Source organism: Pyxicephalus adspersus, chromosome 6 (genome assembly GCF_032062135.1).
Source record: "Pyxicephalus adspersus chromosome 6, UCB_Pads_2.0, whole genome shotgun sequence".
Classification (NCBI taxonomy): Eukaryota; Metazoa; Chordata; class Amphibia; order Anura; family Pyxicephalidae; genus Pyxicephalus; species Pyxicephalus adspersus.
The window spans coordinates 72,258,174-72,276,870 of record NC_092863.1 but is presented as its reverse complement, the minus strand read 5'-3'; the positions used below and the strand labels follow the sequence as shown (position 1 = coordinate 72,276,870).

Genomic DNA, 18,697 nt, shown 5'->3' with positions numbered 1-18,697 from the left:
AGCATGTAGTCTTTTCTTGTCCACAAAAGAGTCTCAGAGGTTCCCTTCAATGTGGAAACCTTGCACATACATTGCACAGGAAGAACAAACTGTAAATATCTGTCAGGAGATCTGGACTTTCAGGTTCTATTATCATTAGAATAAAGAAGAATATACAATATATTCTCATCTTTTATTATAACTCACCTGCATGCATAGAACTTAAGCTATATACACACATGCAATAATTGTCGTTGGAAAGGATCTTTCACGATCTTTTCCAACGACTAAGGACTGCATGATGCATGAATGAGTGCTGTAAATACTGCACTACTCTGCTCTATGGAGAGGGAAGGGGGAGAACGACGGAGCGGCACAATGCTGCGCGCTCTCCCCCATCTTTCGCCGTCCATCATCTGTGGATGGTCGTTCGGACGATGGATGATGGGCGCTGTACACACGCCAGATTCTCTTCTGATATCAGCCATGAGCTGATTATCAGACGAGAACCATTGAACGTGAGCCTTAAGAGTGTAAACGTTCTTAATTTACAGAGGCCAGGTCTGCCTGCCCTCCTCACTATGCAGGAGTACTTGGGCCCAGGATGCTCAGGCGCCAATTACAACATTGCAGGAGAAAGAGATTGAGAATACTATACTCAAAAGTACCTGTCGTTGCAGTATTTACCTATAGTGTATCAGGAAGTAGGTGGTAACAACAGGAAATGGGTTGTTTTATTACTTGGAGTCATTCACAGCATTTTTTATAAGGAAAGTAAGTAAAATAATCACACTTACTTTTAGTTCTGCAGATCCCTAGATCACGCTGGAGAAGTCCTCAATCCGGTCCTGCGCTGTCCTGGAATTCTCTTTTGTCCCTTCTTCCTTCTTCTGGCTACATCACCTGATCTTGCATTGCTCAGGTGCAAAATTGGGTAGCCTGCTGTAAAAGAAAAAAAAAGAGTGCCTATGTCACACATTCCCCTCAGTGAAGGATCATGCCCCTTCCAGAGATCAGGCATGTGTAGAAGGGGCAGCCAAGAGCCTCCAGGGATGTGCAATGTAGGTATTCTGGGAGGCTCTGCACTCCCATTCAGTCACACAGAAAGTGGAGGTTCTTCACCATTTTTGTTTTTTGCAGTTAAAAAAAACAATATTTTTACTCCATATAAAAGGGTTGTCTACCCTTTTATGTAAAGTAGAAATGTAAGTTTTGTCTGTTGTTTAGACTTGTTAACTCTCAGCAAGGAGAGTGCTTGATGCAGAAGTCATGTGGGCTTGAAAAAACAAGTTCAAATGTAAATCTAAAATAAATATCTAGCAATACAAACATGCTGCAGAAAATTCGAACATAACCTAAAACCCTGAGTTGTTTACTTTCTAATTTTCAGATAGTAAGTGATGGTCGAACTGAGGTTCTAACTGAGGACAGTCGTATATTGTTTTATGACATACTGTGCAGCCTTATCAGCCCAGATCGTCTGGATACACGTGGATATAGCCCATTGATTGAAGTTGCTGAGCTTTATGCCTATTCTCTACTTACTGGTGTGACCTGTAGCTCTCCAGGTGTAAGGTAATGTAATGGTTAAATAGTTAATTGAAAATCTGTATCTCTTGTCCCTGTAAACTGTTAGAAATTGTTTTTGTGAAATGTCTGTTAGCTGAATTTCTAGCCCTCTAGGATTGAAGTACATTTTGTTTCCAGAAAAACAAAATGTAACAATTTTAGAAACTCAAGGGATGGAGAATGTAATGGAAAAATAATAATTGTACATCACTAGCACAGACCCAAAACAGTCCAGCACCCTTTGCCCTCAGAACAGCTTTAGACCCTAAATGCTGACAGTCCTGAGTTCTATTTAGTATGAAGGCAGCGGAAATCTAGTTTTCAATTTGTGCTTCTGGCGTTCTTTTTTAACGTTCATTAATCTTCTTTAATGTAGATTTATTTCAGAGACCAAGGACAGACTTTGACTTAATTTTGAAATCAGGTTAAGAAAATTGGTCTTTAATATGTTTATCATATGTTTATCAGTATATATTAGTTTCCTCACTTGTCACACTGCCATCTCCAAGTCAGTATGTCAAAAAAGAAGATGCTGACTCTGAGTCATACCAGAACAATAATGATTTCAAATGATTTGAGAAGTATTGTTATCTTTGAGAGGTAATAAATACACCTTTACATTACCTGGCATGCATATACCTAACATGAAAAAATATAACTGATGAACTGTCACACAGTCATGCAGAATTTTTCAAAATTTGTGCTCCCAGTCCATATTTTGTATATAAGGTGGTTGCACACTATTTCGGCATCCCACATGTATGGAAAAAATTTAATGTGGTATTTCAGGTTAAGAAGAAATACCATATTTTTAACTTAAATTATGGCCCTACATTCTCTATTTATTAGGCCTCCATTCCAGGTTTGCAGTAGCATCAAGGCTCACCCATGATAGCCTATCTTGCATAATGCCTGTAGATAGAAACCATTCTAAAATGCCCATAAATGTATTTATCTCCTGATGCTAGTTTTTTTTTTTTTTGTTGAGGTCACAGGTACTGATTCAGAGTTTTCATCTATTCCTGTTAGTGAACTTCAATACTGCAATAATATTATCTCCTAGCTGATAGTTTATTCATATTTGATGTTTATTGTTAATATTGTTAGGACCAATACATTTGATATATTAATTTTACTATTGCTTAGGTGATGCTCCTGCAGTTTGAATTCTGTCTGCTTCATTTGGAATTTTTTACATTTTCCTGTATTGTTTTAGGAAATCTCACATATCAAAGTGCTGTCATAAATAAATTTCATTTGTGTTTTGTTTTTTTTTGTAATTCTGATTTAGCTAGTTAAGGGTTTAGGGGTTAAGGGAACCTTTTTGAACATAGCACCTTTTTGAACATAACACTAACCACTAGTAAAGAAATAATGTTCCTCACACTAAAAATGGTTGGCCTGATGCTTTAAGTATATGTAAATTATATACTAAAATATTACATAGTTCATTCTGCCTTGACCATTTTTGCTCAGACATTTACAGTTACGGGGGACAGCACCAAGTCTTTGTGTTGTTTTTGAATGAAGCGCAGTGCTTTTTGCCATTTGAATGTCATTTAAGGCCCTTTTTCACTGAAGTTCTATTATAACAATGTGTTGTAACAGCAAACATCACAAGCGATTGTGCATTCATTCTTCTTGACACCCCAAATGTACCTTATGTGTTGCAGTGTGTTGCTGCTGTGTTATGGTATGTTAGACTGCACATTTAAATGTTGCCCTAAAGCAATGCATACCAATGTACTGCATTTTAATTCATAGCACACACCGTGGGAACAAGACGCATTGCTAAATAATGCTGGGCAATATAGTAGCGAATACAACTTTGTACATGGGCTCCTGTACAAAACTGTCTAGTGGGTGGCCCTGTGCAGAACTGATTAGTGCCCCCCAACAACCCACTGTGGTAAGAAGCAATAATCTGCCAACTTGAACAGTCCTAAGAGGAAAAAGTGGTCAGCTCAGGTATTGCTGGAACACCATCCAAAGACCAGGGGTCGAATGTCACTTCACTGGTGTGTCGGACACTGAGGAAGGAAGGGTGGCCCTACAGGTGGACAAAGGACCTTGCAAGCCCGCAGGGGGTAATATAATATAATAATCCACTGTAGGAGCAGCAGAATTTTTCCAGGTCTTCTTTATATTGTGGAATAAATAATTCAGAGAATAATAGGGAGCACAGAGAGAGAACAAAGAAAGAGGTTCGAGGCTCAAAAGTATTGTGTCACACTATCAATGTATTAATACATCTTAACTTCATACATACCAAAGTCATGCAAATACATAATTCACAAACATATAATTGTTAGTATGTTGTATCTCTCTTGCCTAGTTCTGGTAAAAGGAATCACAGAAGTAGGAACATTGGTTCAAGTTAACAGAACATATTATGTTTGTCTTGCCTAGTTCTGTTCTAAATCCCAGAAATAGGATAGTTCACTAGACATAATATTGCTAGCGTGGACATTAAACAGCAGAGAATATGTATGGGAAACAGGAAAAAGTGATAAGACCGTGTTTTCTGTATAAGTCCCCGACGCGTTTCGCCCAGATTAGGCTTCCTCAGGCGGATCTGACTTTATACGATTTATGGTAGGTAGTAGAAAAGGTCGGGTCTTAAATAGTGTATTCAAGACAGAAAGTCCCTAAGGTAGTGCTGATACACAAGTAGGGTTTATATGGACTAACATAGTTGTTTGGTATCATATGATGAGGTATGAAGGTGAATGTAGGTATTCGTCCAATGGTCCTATGCTCTTATAGGGTTACAGGTAGTAGTTATATGTATAAGAGTTGGATACCAGCAAACAATGATTAAGGAAGGATATAGCGTTGCTGCATGGTCGGGTGCCAGCAACCCGACCATGCAGCACCCGACCATGCAGCAACGCTCTGAATTATATTTACCAAAGAGGGAGGCCCAACTGTACACACCTTAAATCCCCTAGGGACAACAGGGAACATCCCCACTCCCACCATCCCTTTTCCTACCTCCCCCCCCCCCTTTTCCCCCCTCCCCCCCCCCCCCATTTCCGGACCATCAGATACTATATGTGGCATAAATAATCACAAAGGCTTGCATATCTTTAGTCTATGGAAGTTATGGAACATGTTGAGTGTCAGGAATGGGCAGTTTAAATCAGGTAGCAGTAAATCACTGCCATAATAGTCATTGAAGGAAGTATCTCTTCGCGAGAGTGGGTCTTCCCATTGACAGTCTACAAATGCAGCACAAACAGGCCTGTGTCCGCCTCATGGGTCTGTTGGACGTCCATGGAAAGAGACCCCCCCAGTTCCAGTTATCTGCACGTTTATCCTATTTCTAGTGTCTGCTTAAAAGGGCGCCAGATATCATTATATGTTAACAGGTAAATGCACCCAGATAGTGATTGCCTTCTCCCGTGCCAAGGCCGTGTTCCTCCCCTGCAACAGAAGGTAACCAGTCATTGCTCTGTAGGAGAAACAAAAAGAATCCAGAAGCAAATAACTTGCTTTCTCCCCAAAGGGTTTATACTAGGAGGAGTGCTAACACATATATATATATAGATATATAAATATATATCTATATATATTTATTTATTTATATATATATATATATATATATATATACTACATACTGTAGTACTACATATATACATAGATTACCAGGTTAGCACTGTAATTATTCTGTTGACCTTGTCTCTGCTAAATATCAGGGCCATCTAGAATTGAAGATTTTCTTTAGGCTTATCATTTCTAGACTGCATTTCTCAAAGGTTTTCAGTACACAGTCTAAAATAAATTCTTAACGCTCTCAGCATGATGATATAACCTTTCAACAGATGTAAACATATGCCTGCAGTATCTTCCCTGTACTGTTACACGGTGATAGTGTTAGCAAAGGCAAGGAGTTGCTTTTTTTCTTTTGATAATCTTTAGTATTATTAGAAGAAGTTTTATTTAAGTATAAATGAATATATATATATATATATATAAAATCAAATGCAAAATGGTATTTTCTGCTGACCAGTCAAGTTAACAGTGAAGTAAAAACCTAGAAAAAGACATTCAGGCTAGTGTTCTAAGGGTGTGATTGGGGTATCACGTGTTAGATGATCACATGACCAGATGACTGAATGCTTAAGCATTAAATTACATGGCTGGTCTCCAAATGATGTATATTATTGTAATGATTGAATGAAAATGAAGCAAGAACTCAGATATATATAATGCATTTCAAACATGCTACATACCTTACAAGCAGAACATTTTAGGCATAATAGACATTGACATTTTGACCTCTTGATAAGATATCCAGCTTCAGCTTTCATTAGCCACATAACCATTGATTTCTTAAAGTGCATTTGCAAGAGAGAAATTATTGGCACACAGCATTATGGGGGCGTCAGACTTCTCTGTTGTGTTTCTTATCGCCATATGTCTGTTGTTAAAGCATATGAGGCAATCTTATTTATAATCATTTTAGTCCTTGCAGATGATGTGAAAATATTTTTACTGCTTTCTTTAAGTAAATTTACCTTAACAAAGTACCCGAAGAAAGAATTTTCTTGGATTTTCTTTTACTCTTCACCAATCGAATTCTGAATTGCATTCTATTTATGGGAAAGGTAAAATATTTTGGAGAGCAGTAGAGCCATATTACTCATCCCAAGGTCTGAGAAATATATATGAGACTTTCCTTAAGCAGACTTTGGTCTGTGGTCAGTGTTTTACCTGCTTTGGCGCTTACATTTACTGATTGGTTGTCTTTTAATAGTTAAATGGTCTGGTTTATTTCTTCCACCCATGATGAGCAGTTTTTATCTCTTATCTATTTATAAAAAAAAATGAAGAACAGAAAACTGTTTCACTCCACTACTTTGCTCTCCAATTTTAGAAACGTAATCAATACTTGAGTAGGAACAAAATTTGTTACCTGGCAATCAGGCTTTTAAAATGGAGAAGAGAACTCTATCTAGAGGTACTCTAGCAAAAATAGCAATCAGGTTGTTTAAAAAAAACACTGATCTCCACTGTTTTCTGTGGGGATTGCCTTTATAAAGCGGGGATTGTTTATTAACTCTACTTTATGAATATGAGAAACTGGTGTCAGTAAATAGTCAACAATTTTGATTTCTTTCAAATTGGTGTTTATAAGATGACCTGAAAAGGGTTGGTAATAACGGTATGTTTTTAGCAATCCATTGGATCACGCTTCTATAAATGTGTCCCTGAGAGTGGAATTACAAATGTGTAACCTGTAAATGAGAGCTGTAAGGAGAACACACATGGAAGCGCAAATTTGTCTAACAACTGTAGGTGCAAGGATTTATAGCAGTCGTATTTAATTTGATTGTTAAGAATTTTTTTTTTATTATTTAAACATACAAAACAATTCAACAAGAAACTCGTTTACATACCATACAAATACCCAAAGTCCACTATTTGTGTGTATTTAGTATAGTTACATTATAAAGTGAGACACATGCCTACATACTTACAAAAACAAAACATACAAAGTGATAACGAGAAAGAAATCTCCCATATCAAGTGAAAATAAACTCAATTCTACTTAACAAACAAGTGGAAATTAGAAATTTACAAACATATAACAACCGTACCTCACCAACAAGAGCAAATACCATACATATAAATCTGGTATTTCCTCAACTACTTTAAACCTATGAAATGCAACAGTGTTATATTTATCCAGAATTAATCTCCTAAACACTAATCATAATCTTTGAAATCTATTATATTGGCTTATTCTTGGTTAAGAATATCAAAATATTGAACCTTCTCTTCAAACAAAAAACAAGGAGCCCACACACTAGCAAATCTTGGGGACATTTCTTGGTACTCATAGTTAGGGATGAGCGAGAATGCCTCTGACCTTCTCGCAAAAATTTTCTTGAACTTCCAATGGGACCCCAAATTTTTGGCGAACCGATTTCGTGGACCCATCGGAAGATAGAGGAAATCATTACAGGATGATTGCCATGGCTGTATTCATGAATGCAGCTGTTGGAATTCTCCTGTGTGCGATCCCCGGGCACTAGAGGTTAAATGAGGGCTTATTAATAATAATAATAATAATAATAATAATAATGAGGGCTTGTTTCTGCCATCAGGCCCAGGATTGCACACAGGAGGATTCCCACAGCTGCATTAATGAATGCAGCCGCGGTACTCCTCCTGTCAGTTTGCGATTTCCTGGGTCTGCAAAATCGGTTCGCCAAAATTCTCTATCCAAGTACTACGGCTGTGCTCATCAGGGAATGCAGCCGTGGGAATCATCACAGGATGATTCCCACGGCTGCATTCATTCATGATGAGCACAGCTGCGGTACTCCTGTGTTCTTGGATAGAGAATCTCTATCCAAGAACACAAACTACAGGGCTGCACGCTGTCAGCTCCGCTCCCCTGATTGCTCTTGCAGGTCCCAAGAAATTCGATCTCGACGTCCGAATTTACACAGGCCGTTCTCGCTTACATGTTTGGTAAGCAAAAATGGACAAATTTTCAAATCTCGCTCGCTCATCCCTACTCATAGTATCCTTCTTCCAGTTTACATATTTCCTCCACCAGAAGCAACCCTTAAAGAGGCTTCTCTTGAAACTTTCCAATTCTTCAGAATCTGAGCTCTAGCAGCATGAGGAAGGTAGGGAACCAAAGAATGTTTATATCTATTCAGGATACCTGGGTGCAATGGAGAACGATACACCAGGGTGAAAATGTAATGAAAAACCAACTATAGTTCAATCAACTGAAGCACCTTTCTCCAATAACTCTCTATCACTGGGCAAGACCATCATATATGTGACATTGCCCCTAACATTCCACACCCTTTCCAACATGACGGGGATTCTCGAGAAGTCATACGGTGCAAGGTTTAAGGTACATAGTTCCATCTAATAAGAAGTTTAAAATTACCTTGCAACTTTGCACGTATTGATTTTTTATGTACCATATATAGGATCTTCCTTTTCTGTACCTCAGAAAATTGTACTAATAAATTCAATTTCCCATTTAGTCACATAATCTGGAAACTCTGGCTCATTAGAATCATTTAAAATTTTATATAGCATTGATAGGGTGTGAAGGGGCCTTTCTTCCCTATTTAACATAAATTCCATCGATGTGAGATTTGACCCAGACCGTATTGGATGGGGCAAAGATCTCACAAAATGACATAATTGAATATATTGCCACTGATGTATCGGTCTATATGCATCTGGGGTAATAGGTTGATCCAGTGGACGAACCGAGTCCACTGGATTAACCTATCCACTGGATCCACTGGATAGTCCACTGGATCAACCTATCAAGTGGTGTTGAGTCCCCCAACACCACTTGATTTAACAACAATTTAGAATCCAGAGGATATCCTTAGAAAGACCTTGAATGAAAAAAAGGTGACCAGTGATTGGAAGTAGAGGAGAATTATATAACTAATTTTATTGTCTATTCAAGTTGTCCCAACATCTAAGTGTAGGTAAAGTAAGTGGAGAGGAATCCTGTCCCATAGCTCTAAATTGTCTGGGGATCCAAATAAGCTTATTCAGATTAGCCCTGCAAACATCTAGCTCTAGAGTGACTCAACCCTTGGATAGGCCATCATACTTCCAATTAAGGATCCTGTTCAAAATGGAGGCCTTTTAATATTGTTTAAAATCTGGAAGCCCTAAACCCCCATCAATTTTAAAAGTGAAAAGGTGTTTTCAAAGAGATCCTAGCCCTCCATGGATACGAAATAAAAGAATTTACTATTTCATTGAGGCATCTTCAAAATAAGGGAGGAATCTGTATGGGCAGCATTTGAAAAATAAATAGTACCCTGGGAAGAACATTCATCTTTACCACATTAACCCTTTCAATCCAGGAAAGGTTCAACTGCTTCCATCAATGAAGGTCCTTCTTAATGGCATTCAGCAAAGGAACATCATTTGCCATATACAAATCCATCAATTCAACTGTAATCTCAATACCTAAATATGTCAATGCTCCCTGACACCATGTCAACGGAAAACTGTCCTTTAATCTATCTTCCATTGACCCTGAAATATTCACATTTATGATCTCCGATTTTGATAAATTAATCCTAAAATTAGACAAACCTCCAAATTAAGAAAACCCCTTCAATAAATTAGGGAGTGAAATATTAGGTAGTTGAATAACAAGCAATATGTCATCTGCATATGCGGCTAATTAATGTTCTGTTTGTCCCACTCTAACACCCTGTATGGTAGAGTTTAACAGCACAATATTCAAAAAAGGTTCCAGAGATATGGCAAAAAGCAAGCATTATATAGCCTAAAAGGCTTTGACACTGTGCTATTTACACATGCATATGCATAAAGAGCCATAATCCATTTAGGCATTTTAGGGCCTAAGCCCACATCCCTCAGGGTCAAAGATAGGTACAGCCAGTCCACCCAGTCAAAAGCTTTTCCAGCATCTGTAGATAAAAAAAGGTTGGGCTGACTGTGCCTACGAACATAATGTATCAGGGACAACACCCTAGTGGAATTATCCCTGGCTTCCCTACCTGGAATAAATGCTTTTTGGTCCAAATAGACCCACATAGGAATAATAACTTGCATTCTCCTTGACAGCAACTTTGCATATAATTTTATGTCTACATTAGGCAAAGAAATGGGGTGAAAGCTAGAACAAATTGTGGGGTCCTTCCCTGATTTGGGCAGTACTGAAATGTGAGCCCTCAAAGTATCCTCACACATGGAACCACCCACCAGTACACTATTAACATATTTACATAAATAAGGGGAAAGAATATCTTGATACTATTTATAATGTTTCAACGAAAAACCATCAGGCCCGGGTGTTTTACCAATAGGAGAGGACCCAATGGCTTCACTTAATTCATTCTCCGTAATATCTCGCTCTAACTCAAGAAGCCTATCTACAGGCACTTTAGGTAACTTCGCTCTTTTGAGGTACATTTCCAACTTTTCTTTTCTGATAGCTAGCACATCTAAAGAATCTCCCTCCCGTACCTGATAGAAATCGTGATAGAAATCCCTAAAAGCAGCGGCCATCTGCTGGGGGCAATGAACCAGCACCCCCACTTTATTCCTGATCTTAGATTTATATGAGGCTGCTTTCTGATTTCTTAATGCATTTGCTAAATATTTACCTGGTTTGTTCTCCCATTCATAATATCTTCTGGCCACTTTAGAAATAATAGGCATAATTGGCTTTAATATCCAACAGATGTTTTAACTGAGAGCGTAATTGTGTCAGTTGTACTGCGTGTATCTTCCACTGTGAATGTTTATGTACTGCTTCCAACTGCGAGATCTGATCTATTAACTCATTTATTCTTCAATTATTTTGCAGTTTTTTCCGCGCCCCATGAGCCATAAGTATACCTCTAATTGTAGCTTTATTCGCCTCCCATATACATGCAGGGGTGGATTGTTCTACAGCATTCTCTCTAAAAAAAATTCAGTAATTCCATGGCAATTTCAATGTCTATATTATTATCCCTTAAAAGGGAGTCATTAAGACGCCATCTAAATGGGGGAGAAATTATAAATCCCAAAATCCGATAGGTTTATCTAAATAATAATGCTCAACAAAATCATATCAATCCGTGAATAAGAATCATGAATAGCATGATTGAAAAGCACCAAAGAATAAAATGTAAAATCCTTCTCTGTCGGGTGCATAACCCGCCATGCGTCTTTCAATTGCATAGTATGTAGCAACTTCTTTAATCTACGTTTTTGTTCTAATGGGAGCTGTGCTTTACCAGAAGACGTATCAAGAAGGGGCTCTAACACCATAATAATGTCCCCTGCTACAACTAATAACCCTTCCTGAAACCTCCTCAATTTCCGCAGGGTGCTCAGAATAAATTGTATTTGAAGTTTGTTAGGACAGTAAATATTACCCAGAGTACATGTTTGATCAAACATCTTACCCTTTAGGAGCAAAAACCTTCCATTGGAGTCAGTCATAGGCCCTGATTTATTAAAGTTGTCCAAGGCTGGAGAGAATACACTTTCATCAGTTAAGCTGGGTCATCCAGCAAACCTGAAATTGATCTGGTCCAGGATTGAAAACATTTGCTAACAAGTAACTAATGACTTTTAAGAAATTCATTCCAGGTTTGCTGGAATACCCAGCTTCACTGGTGAAAGTGTATTCTCTCCAGGAGAACTTTATTAAATCAGGGCCATTGAATCAACAAAATCAAATTGAACATCTTTACAGAAACTAATAGCAACCCCCTTAATCTCACAGATTGTGAAAAGCCATAAAACCAAAATTTCTTGATGACAATGTGACATTTGAATAAAAAGGAATATGTGTTTTTTGTAGAAAGTGTATATCCCCCTTTAAAAAATTCATAATCAAATAAATGTTCCAACCACACTGTGCATTTGGCCCCAATCTTATGCCATTTCTCCTAATAAACACATACAGACGACAGTTATCTTCACTAGGACATAATTTCTTACACAAACACAACAAACAATTACCCAATACCCACAAACTACCTGACATTCCAAAAATAGAATATCCTGCTGTACTGAGTTAAAACCCAAACAGGTCTTCAGCTGAATAACTATGAGGGAACATGACTAAATATCTTACCATTAAATGGTCTTTGGGTAATATGACCAAGACACTAGTTACAAATCTATATTATCACCTAGACACCACCAGGCCACCCTCTCCGTCACAATATAGAATTTCTCTCTCTCTTTCCTATAGCCCATAATATATATATAATGTATATATTTTAATAACATGGTAATTTATAAAATATACCAATATATCAGACTAGTAATCATTAGGAGTATTCAGTCCCTTAATATTAAAAAACACTACAATCTTCATCAATTAATGAGGCCGTTTTCGTTGTTTCCTCTGCCATGTTAATTGTTAAAGAGGTGAGGTACAGTCATATTCCATATCTCGCCATCCTGAAAGTGCTGGTTTTTCTATTCCCAAACCAGTACGAAAAAATTCTAAATCTTCTGGAAAACGCAATGTAAAAGAGTGTCCATCTTTCTTTGCGACCAAACATGCAAGCAAGCCCCAACTGTATTGTATACCAGCCTCTCTTAATGATGCCAACAGAGGACATAACGCCCTCCACCTATCCAGTGTAAGTTTGGTGAGGTCTGGGTGGATGGTAATAGATGCCCCCTCTCAAAAACACATGGAGCAGATGCCTTAAGTTTCTCTTGAATTGCAGCTTTATCTGAAAAATAATGAAATCGACAGATGACATCTCTATAAGATTCAAGAGGAGCAGCTGTTGCTCTAGGGACCCTGTGTACTCCATCTGAGTATGTGTTAAGTCAGAACGCAAAGAAGTGACTTCCGTTTTAAGGTATTCTTTCATATCCAAAAACATGAAGGATATGTTCTCCTTAGAAGGGAGAGCCCATACATAGCCCTCCAGGAATCCAGGAAATAACAATTCAGGACCCAGCACACTCTGCACCTCTGGGGAAACACAATGCTTCTCCCCCTGCACCATGCTCCAGACTTTCATTTAAGCATTGTGATTCTGTCTGTCAGTAACGAGCAGCCAGCCTGGCTTACCGCCGGAAAATCCACCTCTGAGGCCAGAAAGGGCCTGATAGATCCTGCCGCAGGAGTCTTCATTGGAGCTGTCTTAGCCTGCCTCTGGACCATCGTTTCCCCGCCCTATGCGGTGTATGTCGGGCTAGCTCTCACAGCATGAGACAGAGTAGGCGCGTGTTGATCTGATTACACACCACCGCCTGGCGCCATATTCAGGTCACGCCTGCTGTATCTTAGTAAATGTTGTCATTACAGTTACTGGGCCTAATTTATTAAAGTTCTCCAAGGCTGGAGAGGATACACTTTCATCAGTGAAGCTGGGTGATCCAGCAAACCTGGGCAGGATTTTCTAGCAAATGTTTTGAGTCCTGGACCAGATCCATTTCAGGTTTGCTGGATCACCCAGCTTTACTGGTGAAATTGTATCCTCTCCAGCCCTGAAGAGTTTTAATAAAGCAGGCCCACTGTCTCTGCTTTAAACCTGTTGCAGTCTGAAAACAGGTGAAATGTTTTCTAGATTGCAATTGTTATTACCTTTGGTTTGGGTTGTTCTTTAAAACTGCTCACATTGAACATGTTTGTATTGCAAATAGTATTCATAATTTAGCATCACAAGATCACATAATTTATAAGAGCCTCTCTTCTCCCTATAACACATTTTTCTCTTTTATCTTTATGGTTTTGTGCAGTGTACTTTTTTCATACTATATTGATTTACTTATGGAATGTAATATTCTGCTCCTTTTTTAACAGAGGGAAGACGGTTTTTGACACTTGCCCATACATTTCTATTCATGCCTATCACTGGTACCCACAGCAGATCAATAGACATCGGTTTGATGGGAAGAACGGGGATACAATTCAACTCCCTGAAAGGCTGTTGCCGGTTTTTCCAGAGAATGCTACTTCAGAAGGAAGCTGTAGATTTGTGCAGTTTATTGAGTACAGCAGCCAGCAGTGGTTCCTTACAGGAGGGGAGGAAAGTGCTTTAAATAACAAGGTAATTTAGAGCGTTACATAAGAGAAGCGAGCTATCCATTCTCTGTGAAGCCTTCAAGCTTTAATCGCTGCTCCCTAGCAGAATCCAGCAATGCTTTGCTTGTTTATTTTTACTCTCCGGCGAGATTCATTGGATTCTTCCTGGAATAAGTACACAATTATCTTTACCAGTTTCAGAACAGCAATTGGTTACAAGTGATATTTATAGTGACGAGCTTAACTGTTAAAATTTTAATGAGCCTCTCTGTTATCACAAAGCTGAATGAGAAGTTATTATAAAATCAGAAGTTTTCATTTGAAACTAAAATTTAAAGGCACAAAACGTCTGAAAAATGAGCGTTGTTAGGGACTTAGATTATAAATGCTGTCACGTTGCATTTCATTGTCACTGCCAGTCATAATAAAAACTATTCCAATAGATGTATTATAGGTTATTTAGCAGAACAGTATGGGTCCAGTAGAGGTGGATTAAAGCACCAAACAGTTAACATCAATAATGTTGTTTTCTACTTTTACCTGAAAAGTAGACAGCTTATTTGGAAATGGTTTATTGTGGAAATCACACACTTTGTTTAGGTGGCTCCCAAGTGTGTGTTCCATTCCATTTGAGTGCTAAGAGCTTTTACTCACCAATTCTTATTCAGCTGTCAGTTGGCGGAAATTCATTAGCCTTTCCTAAAATATATTTATCAATTTTGTGATTCAATTATTTTTTTAAACTTAAAAAACAGATCATCATTATATGGTACAGCACTAAGCTATATAAAAATAATATATTTAAAGTTTATGTTAATCTCTTTTTGTATTAGGAAGCAACATTAGGAATATAGATTCCCTTTGTTCCCACATTCACTGAGCATTTTCCATGGTAAATTCACTGAGCCACAGTGCCAATAACAGAAATTTTCATCATTTTATAAGTGATCAGAAAATGTAATCTGTGCTGCAAATGGATTGATTGCTATTTAGTTCAACATATTGTACTTTTCAGTCCTCTAAACAATGTCCAACATTAGAGAAACTAGAGTTTCCTTGCACTAAATTTGAGATCAACATGAAGTACCAATAAGCTGTGGTGAGCCAAGAGGATCAATAGTCCCAAAAGTCTGTTTCCCAGCAGACTTCCGGGGGAGATTTTATATCAGATTTTATAACAGTGTTTGGCAGCATGGATAGTAAGAAATTTACGTACAGTATTTGCAGCCTTAAACCTTAGAACAGATCCAACCTGTAAAAATTAACATGGCCACATCCCAATTGCATATTGTAAGAACATATATGCAAAAATAAGATTTGGATGATTGTTGGCTTTAAAAGTCCCAACATTTGGTGATTCACCTAAAGATATGTTCTTACTATTTGCAGCCCTAATATACAGTTATATATAAACAAATGTTAAAATTGTTGTTACACCAATACTATTTTCAAGCATGTGTCAAGCGTGTGTAATTTGTATTCATTTTATTATGTTTATGAAAACAACATTTTATATTACCTGTTGTTCATTTTATTCTAGATTCTATCTGTAAGTGTGAAAGGTAATTTCTCCTATCAGTTGGATGAAGACAACGAAGTTGTGTATAGAATTAGGGCAGCTGGAGGTCGCATCGTACCAAGCATGTCACTGTGTCTTTTGTGGAATCAGGCATCAGAAAGGTATCAGATGTGAATAATTGGATACTAATTGGTAAACAGGCCTTATTGATACTTAACCTATTTTAAAGGGTAATTTTCAGCTGGCCATATATTAAGCATAAAGGAGTTCAACAAAACTCAAGTCAAGTACAAACAAGACATATCTTTCTATATTCTGTTGAGAAATTTGTGTAAAAAAAAACAGGTTAAATATATATTTACATCACAGAGTTACACATTTGGCTAACAGTACAATACAAAAACATTGCAATGCTTATTAATGTAAACCCTTTCTGTAATTCTGTTTAACTAGTCTTTACCAGCTATTTGACAACCCTGTTACATACAGTATTTCTAAAGCAGTTTCACCTCCAGAAACCTCATTTGACAGTCTGTCACCATCACCACTTTTTATTAGGCAGGGTGGTGATGCAGGAAATGGATGAACCAAGGAATAGTAGAGAGATCATTCTTGCTGTGCAGTGTAGCTTACATGTGTAAATCACAAGACAGAATTTATAGTCTTTTGGCAGGTAAAATAGCTAACATATACTTGTTTGAGATGTTGATTTAGGTGTTTGCCTGGCGAGTAGAATCCTGGTAGAAAACTTTACATTTCAAGCAACCCTTTACTAGTACAAAAGTTATGAAATTATTAGCATTTATGCATAGTGATCACCCCAAGGTGGTAGAGTGAAATTATCCTCTTCAAGGTCCACAAAGCTGCCCGATAATCCCATGCAAATGCTTTTTTAATATCAGTATTTGCCTAAGCTTAGGTATGGCCCCCCACACCACATTACTTTTTTTAGGCTTGAAATTCAGATGGTCATAACTAAACACTGTGATATGTGGATGTGGTGCCTACACTTTCCTAATTATATATTCAGTTACTCCATTCAGGCTTAGAAGAGTATGACAGTATGGCTACTCAGGTAACCTCTGTCCTAAATATGCTTGCTCTTGTTGCTTTAAACTCACTTAGAGAATTTATAATGCATGTTGAATAGCTCTAATTTTATTCCAAGGATTCATCTTGCACAGGGCCTCTCTAATAGCTGAATCCACAAGGTTCCTTTTCTTTCCATTTACTAAATCCTTATTCCTCTTCTACTAACAGAGCCAGTTCTTTTCCACATGTCCCAGTGACAGGTCAGAGGTTTATTTGAGTTTTGTTGTCTTTTTCCATTCCTGTGTTTTACATTTACAATCAGTTTGCTAAGACATAGCTATTGTTTACCAGTTAACATGAACCAAAATAGTTTTGTACCCTCCAGCTATGCAAACTCAGTGAACCGCTCAATGTGCATAAAACCTGTCAGCAAAGTCTTCATTCCTCATGTCGCTGTCATCAATCAGTCAAGGCACTATAGCAGTATACTATTTGTGAACTGCTATTAATGTGTCAAGTTCACCGAGTCCAAAGAGCTTAAGGTATATTTCGGTCAGGGTCGGGTCTGTTCATTGTACCGGGAAAGAAATTTCAAGGAACTGTACAGAGCAAAGCACATATTCTTCCCCAGGGCTTGTTTACATGTGTGAAGTGCCTATTAGATTTTGTGTGAACGTTTTTCAAGTATTAGCAGTCATTTTGTTGAAACATGAGAGTAATTTTATTTTTATTTTGTTTTTGCAGATGGCTTTCAAACGCCCCCCTATGCAGAGTGGTGTCAGACACAACAGAGTATGTGGAGTGTGCTTGTTCTCACATGTCCTCCTATGCTGTGTTTGCTCACACTGACGACCTTTCATCCTATAATGAAGCCTTTTTTTGTGCTGGATTTATATGTATTTCTGGTTAGTGGGCTTTTAATGTAAATATGTAATGCGTACCCATATAATATGTGTGTTGCCTTCTAGCACTAGTATTTTATTTAAAGTTATTACATATTGTATGTCTATCACAATTATAATTTGGGGAAGGACCAGCCTCAACACAGGATATGAATGTAATAGAAGAGGATCCATGACCCCTGCCCAAGTTATGCTTTGCCTTAACTTTGAAGCAATGTGAGTCAGTGACAAAAATAGTTATTATATACATGTTGCATGGGTGTGATCAGGAAGCAAAGCATGAAAATGCAACACAGCAAAGTGTTGCCCCATACCCTCTCTGTAATCAGTTTTTAGTTTTTGGGATTGTGAAACAGTTGGCGGGGTTTAAAATGCTGGCCAATTTTAATGACTATATAATCATTAAAAAAATGTAAAAACAATCCTTTTAGGCCTCAAACAGGCATTAGGTGAACAACAGATGATTGTTGTTGAAATCTTTCTTGTTGGTGTACAGTCAGCATCGTTCTGTTCTATTTTCCAGAACAACACATAGGTCACTCATCTATTTCCCTTGATGGATTGATAAAAAATGTTCGGGGACCGTTGTACACATGTCCGATTTTCACTGAAGTTGAGCATGACTATGAATCATCTGATGTGTAACTCTACTTTCCAACCTACAAAAATAAACAGACAGATAAAACCTTGGTATTTAAAAAGAATATCACAGTTACTTATATTTTATATGCTAGAAAAGGAGAAAAGTGCAGCCTCTTAGTGGTGCACATAGTGGACCCGAATAAAATAAATGAGTACATAAATAAATAATTAAAAATCAAAAACGAAATCTCCCATCTAGCAAGCAAAGGGGGCATAAAAAGGTGCTTCTATTATGTAAACAGAAGGTCTCCCAAAGAAGTCCCAGTGTCACATATTAACATATGAAACCCAAATGCAAAAAGAAAACATGGTATTAACTACTTCAAAGGTTCATTAAAATGCAGTATCTTCTATATTAAGTGCTGTAAGTAACAAAAAGTATTCGCTTCATTTTTTTGTTTTTCACACACTAGGTGAAGCAAAGCAATTATTCATTTGGTAAAGATCAATGCTTTTTTTTTTGCTTTTGGGTTACAAAATGGGAAAAGCACCAAATTTTTTTTTTAGCAATGAAAGCAAGACTTTAGTGCC

At 37.6% G+C, this 18,697-nt stretch overlaps 1 protein-coding gene across 1 annotated transcript in view; it reads left to right on the top strand.

Moving 5' to 3' along the window:
• ADGRV1 (adhesion G protein-coupled receptor V1) overlaps positions 1 to 18,697 on the top strand; it is a 214,350-nt gene that overhangs the window by 106,897 nt on the left and 88,756 nt on the right. Inside the window, exons 55-58 of the mRNA XM_072413958.1 lie at positions 1,370 to 1,554; positions 13,850 to 14,096; positions 15,612 to 15,751; positions 17,367 to 17,527. Coding sequence (XP_072270059.1) covers positions 1,370 to 1,554; positions 13,850 to 14,096; positions 15,612 to 15,751; positions 17,367 to 17,527 — 733 coding nt within the window. The remainder of the gene's footprint in view (positions 1 to 1,369; positions 1,555 to 13,849; positions 14,097 to 15,611; positions 15,752 to 17,366; positions 17,528 to 18,697) is intronic.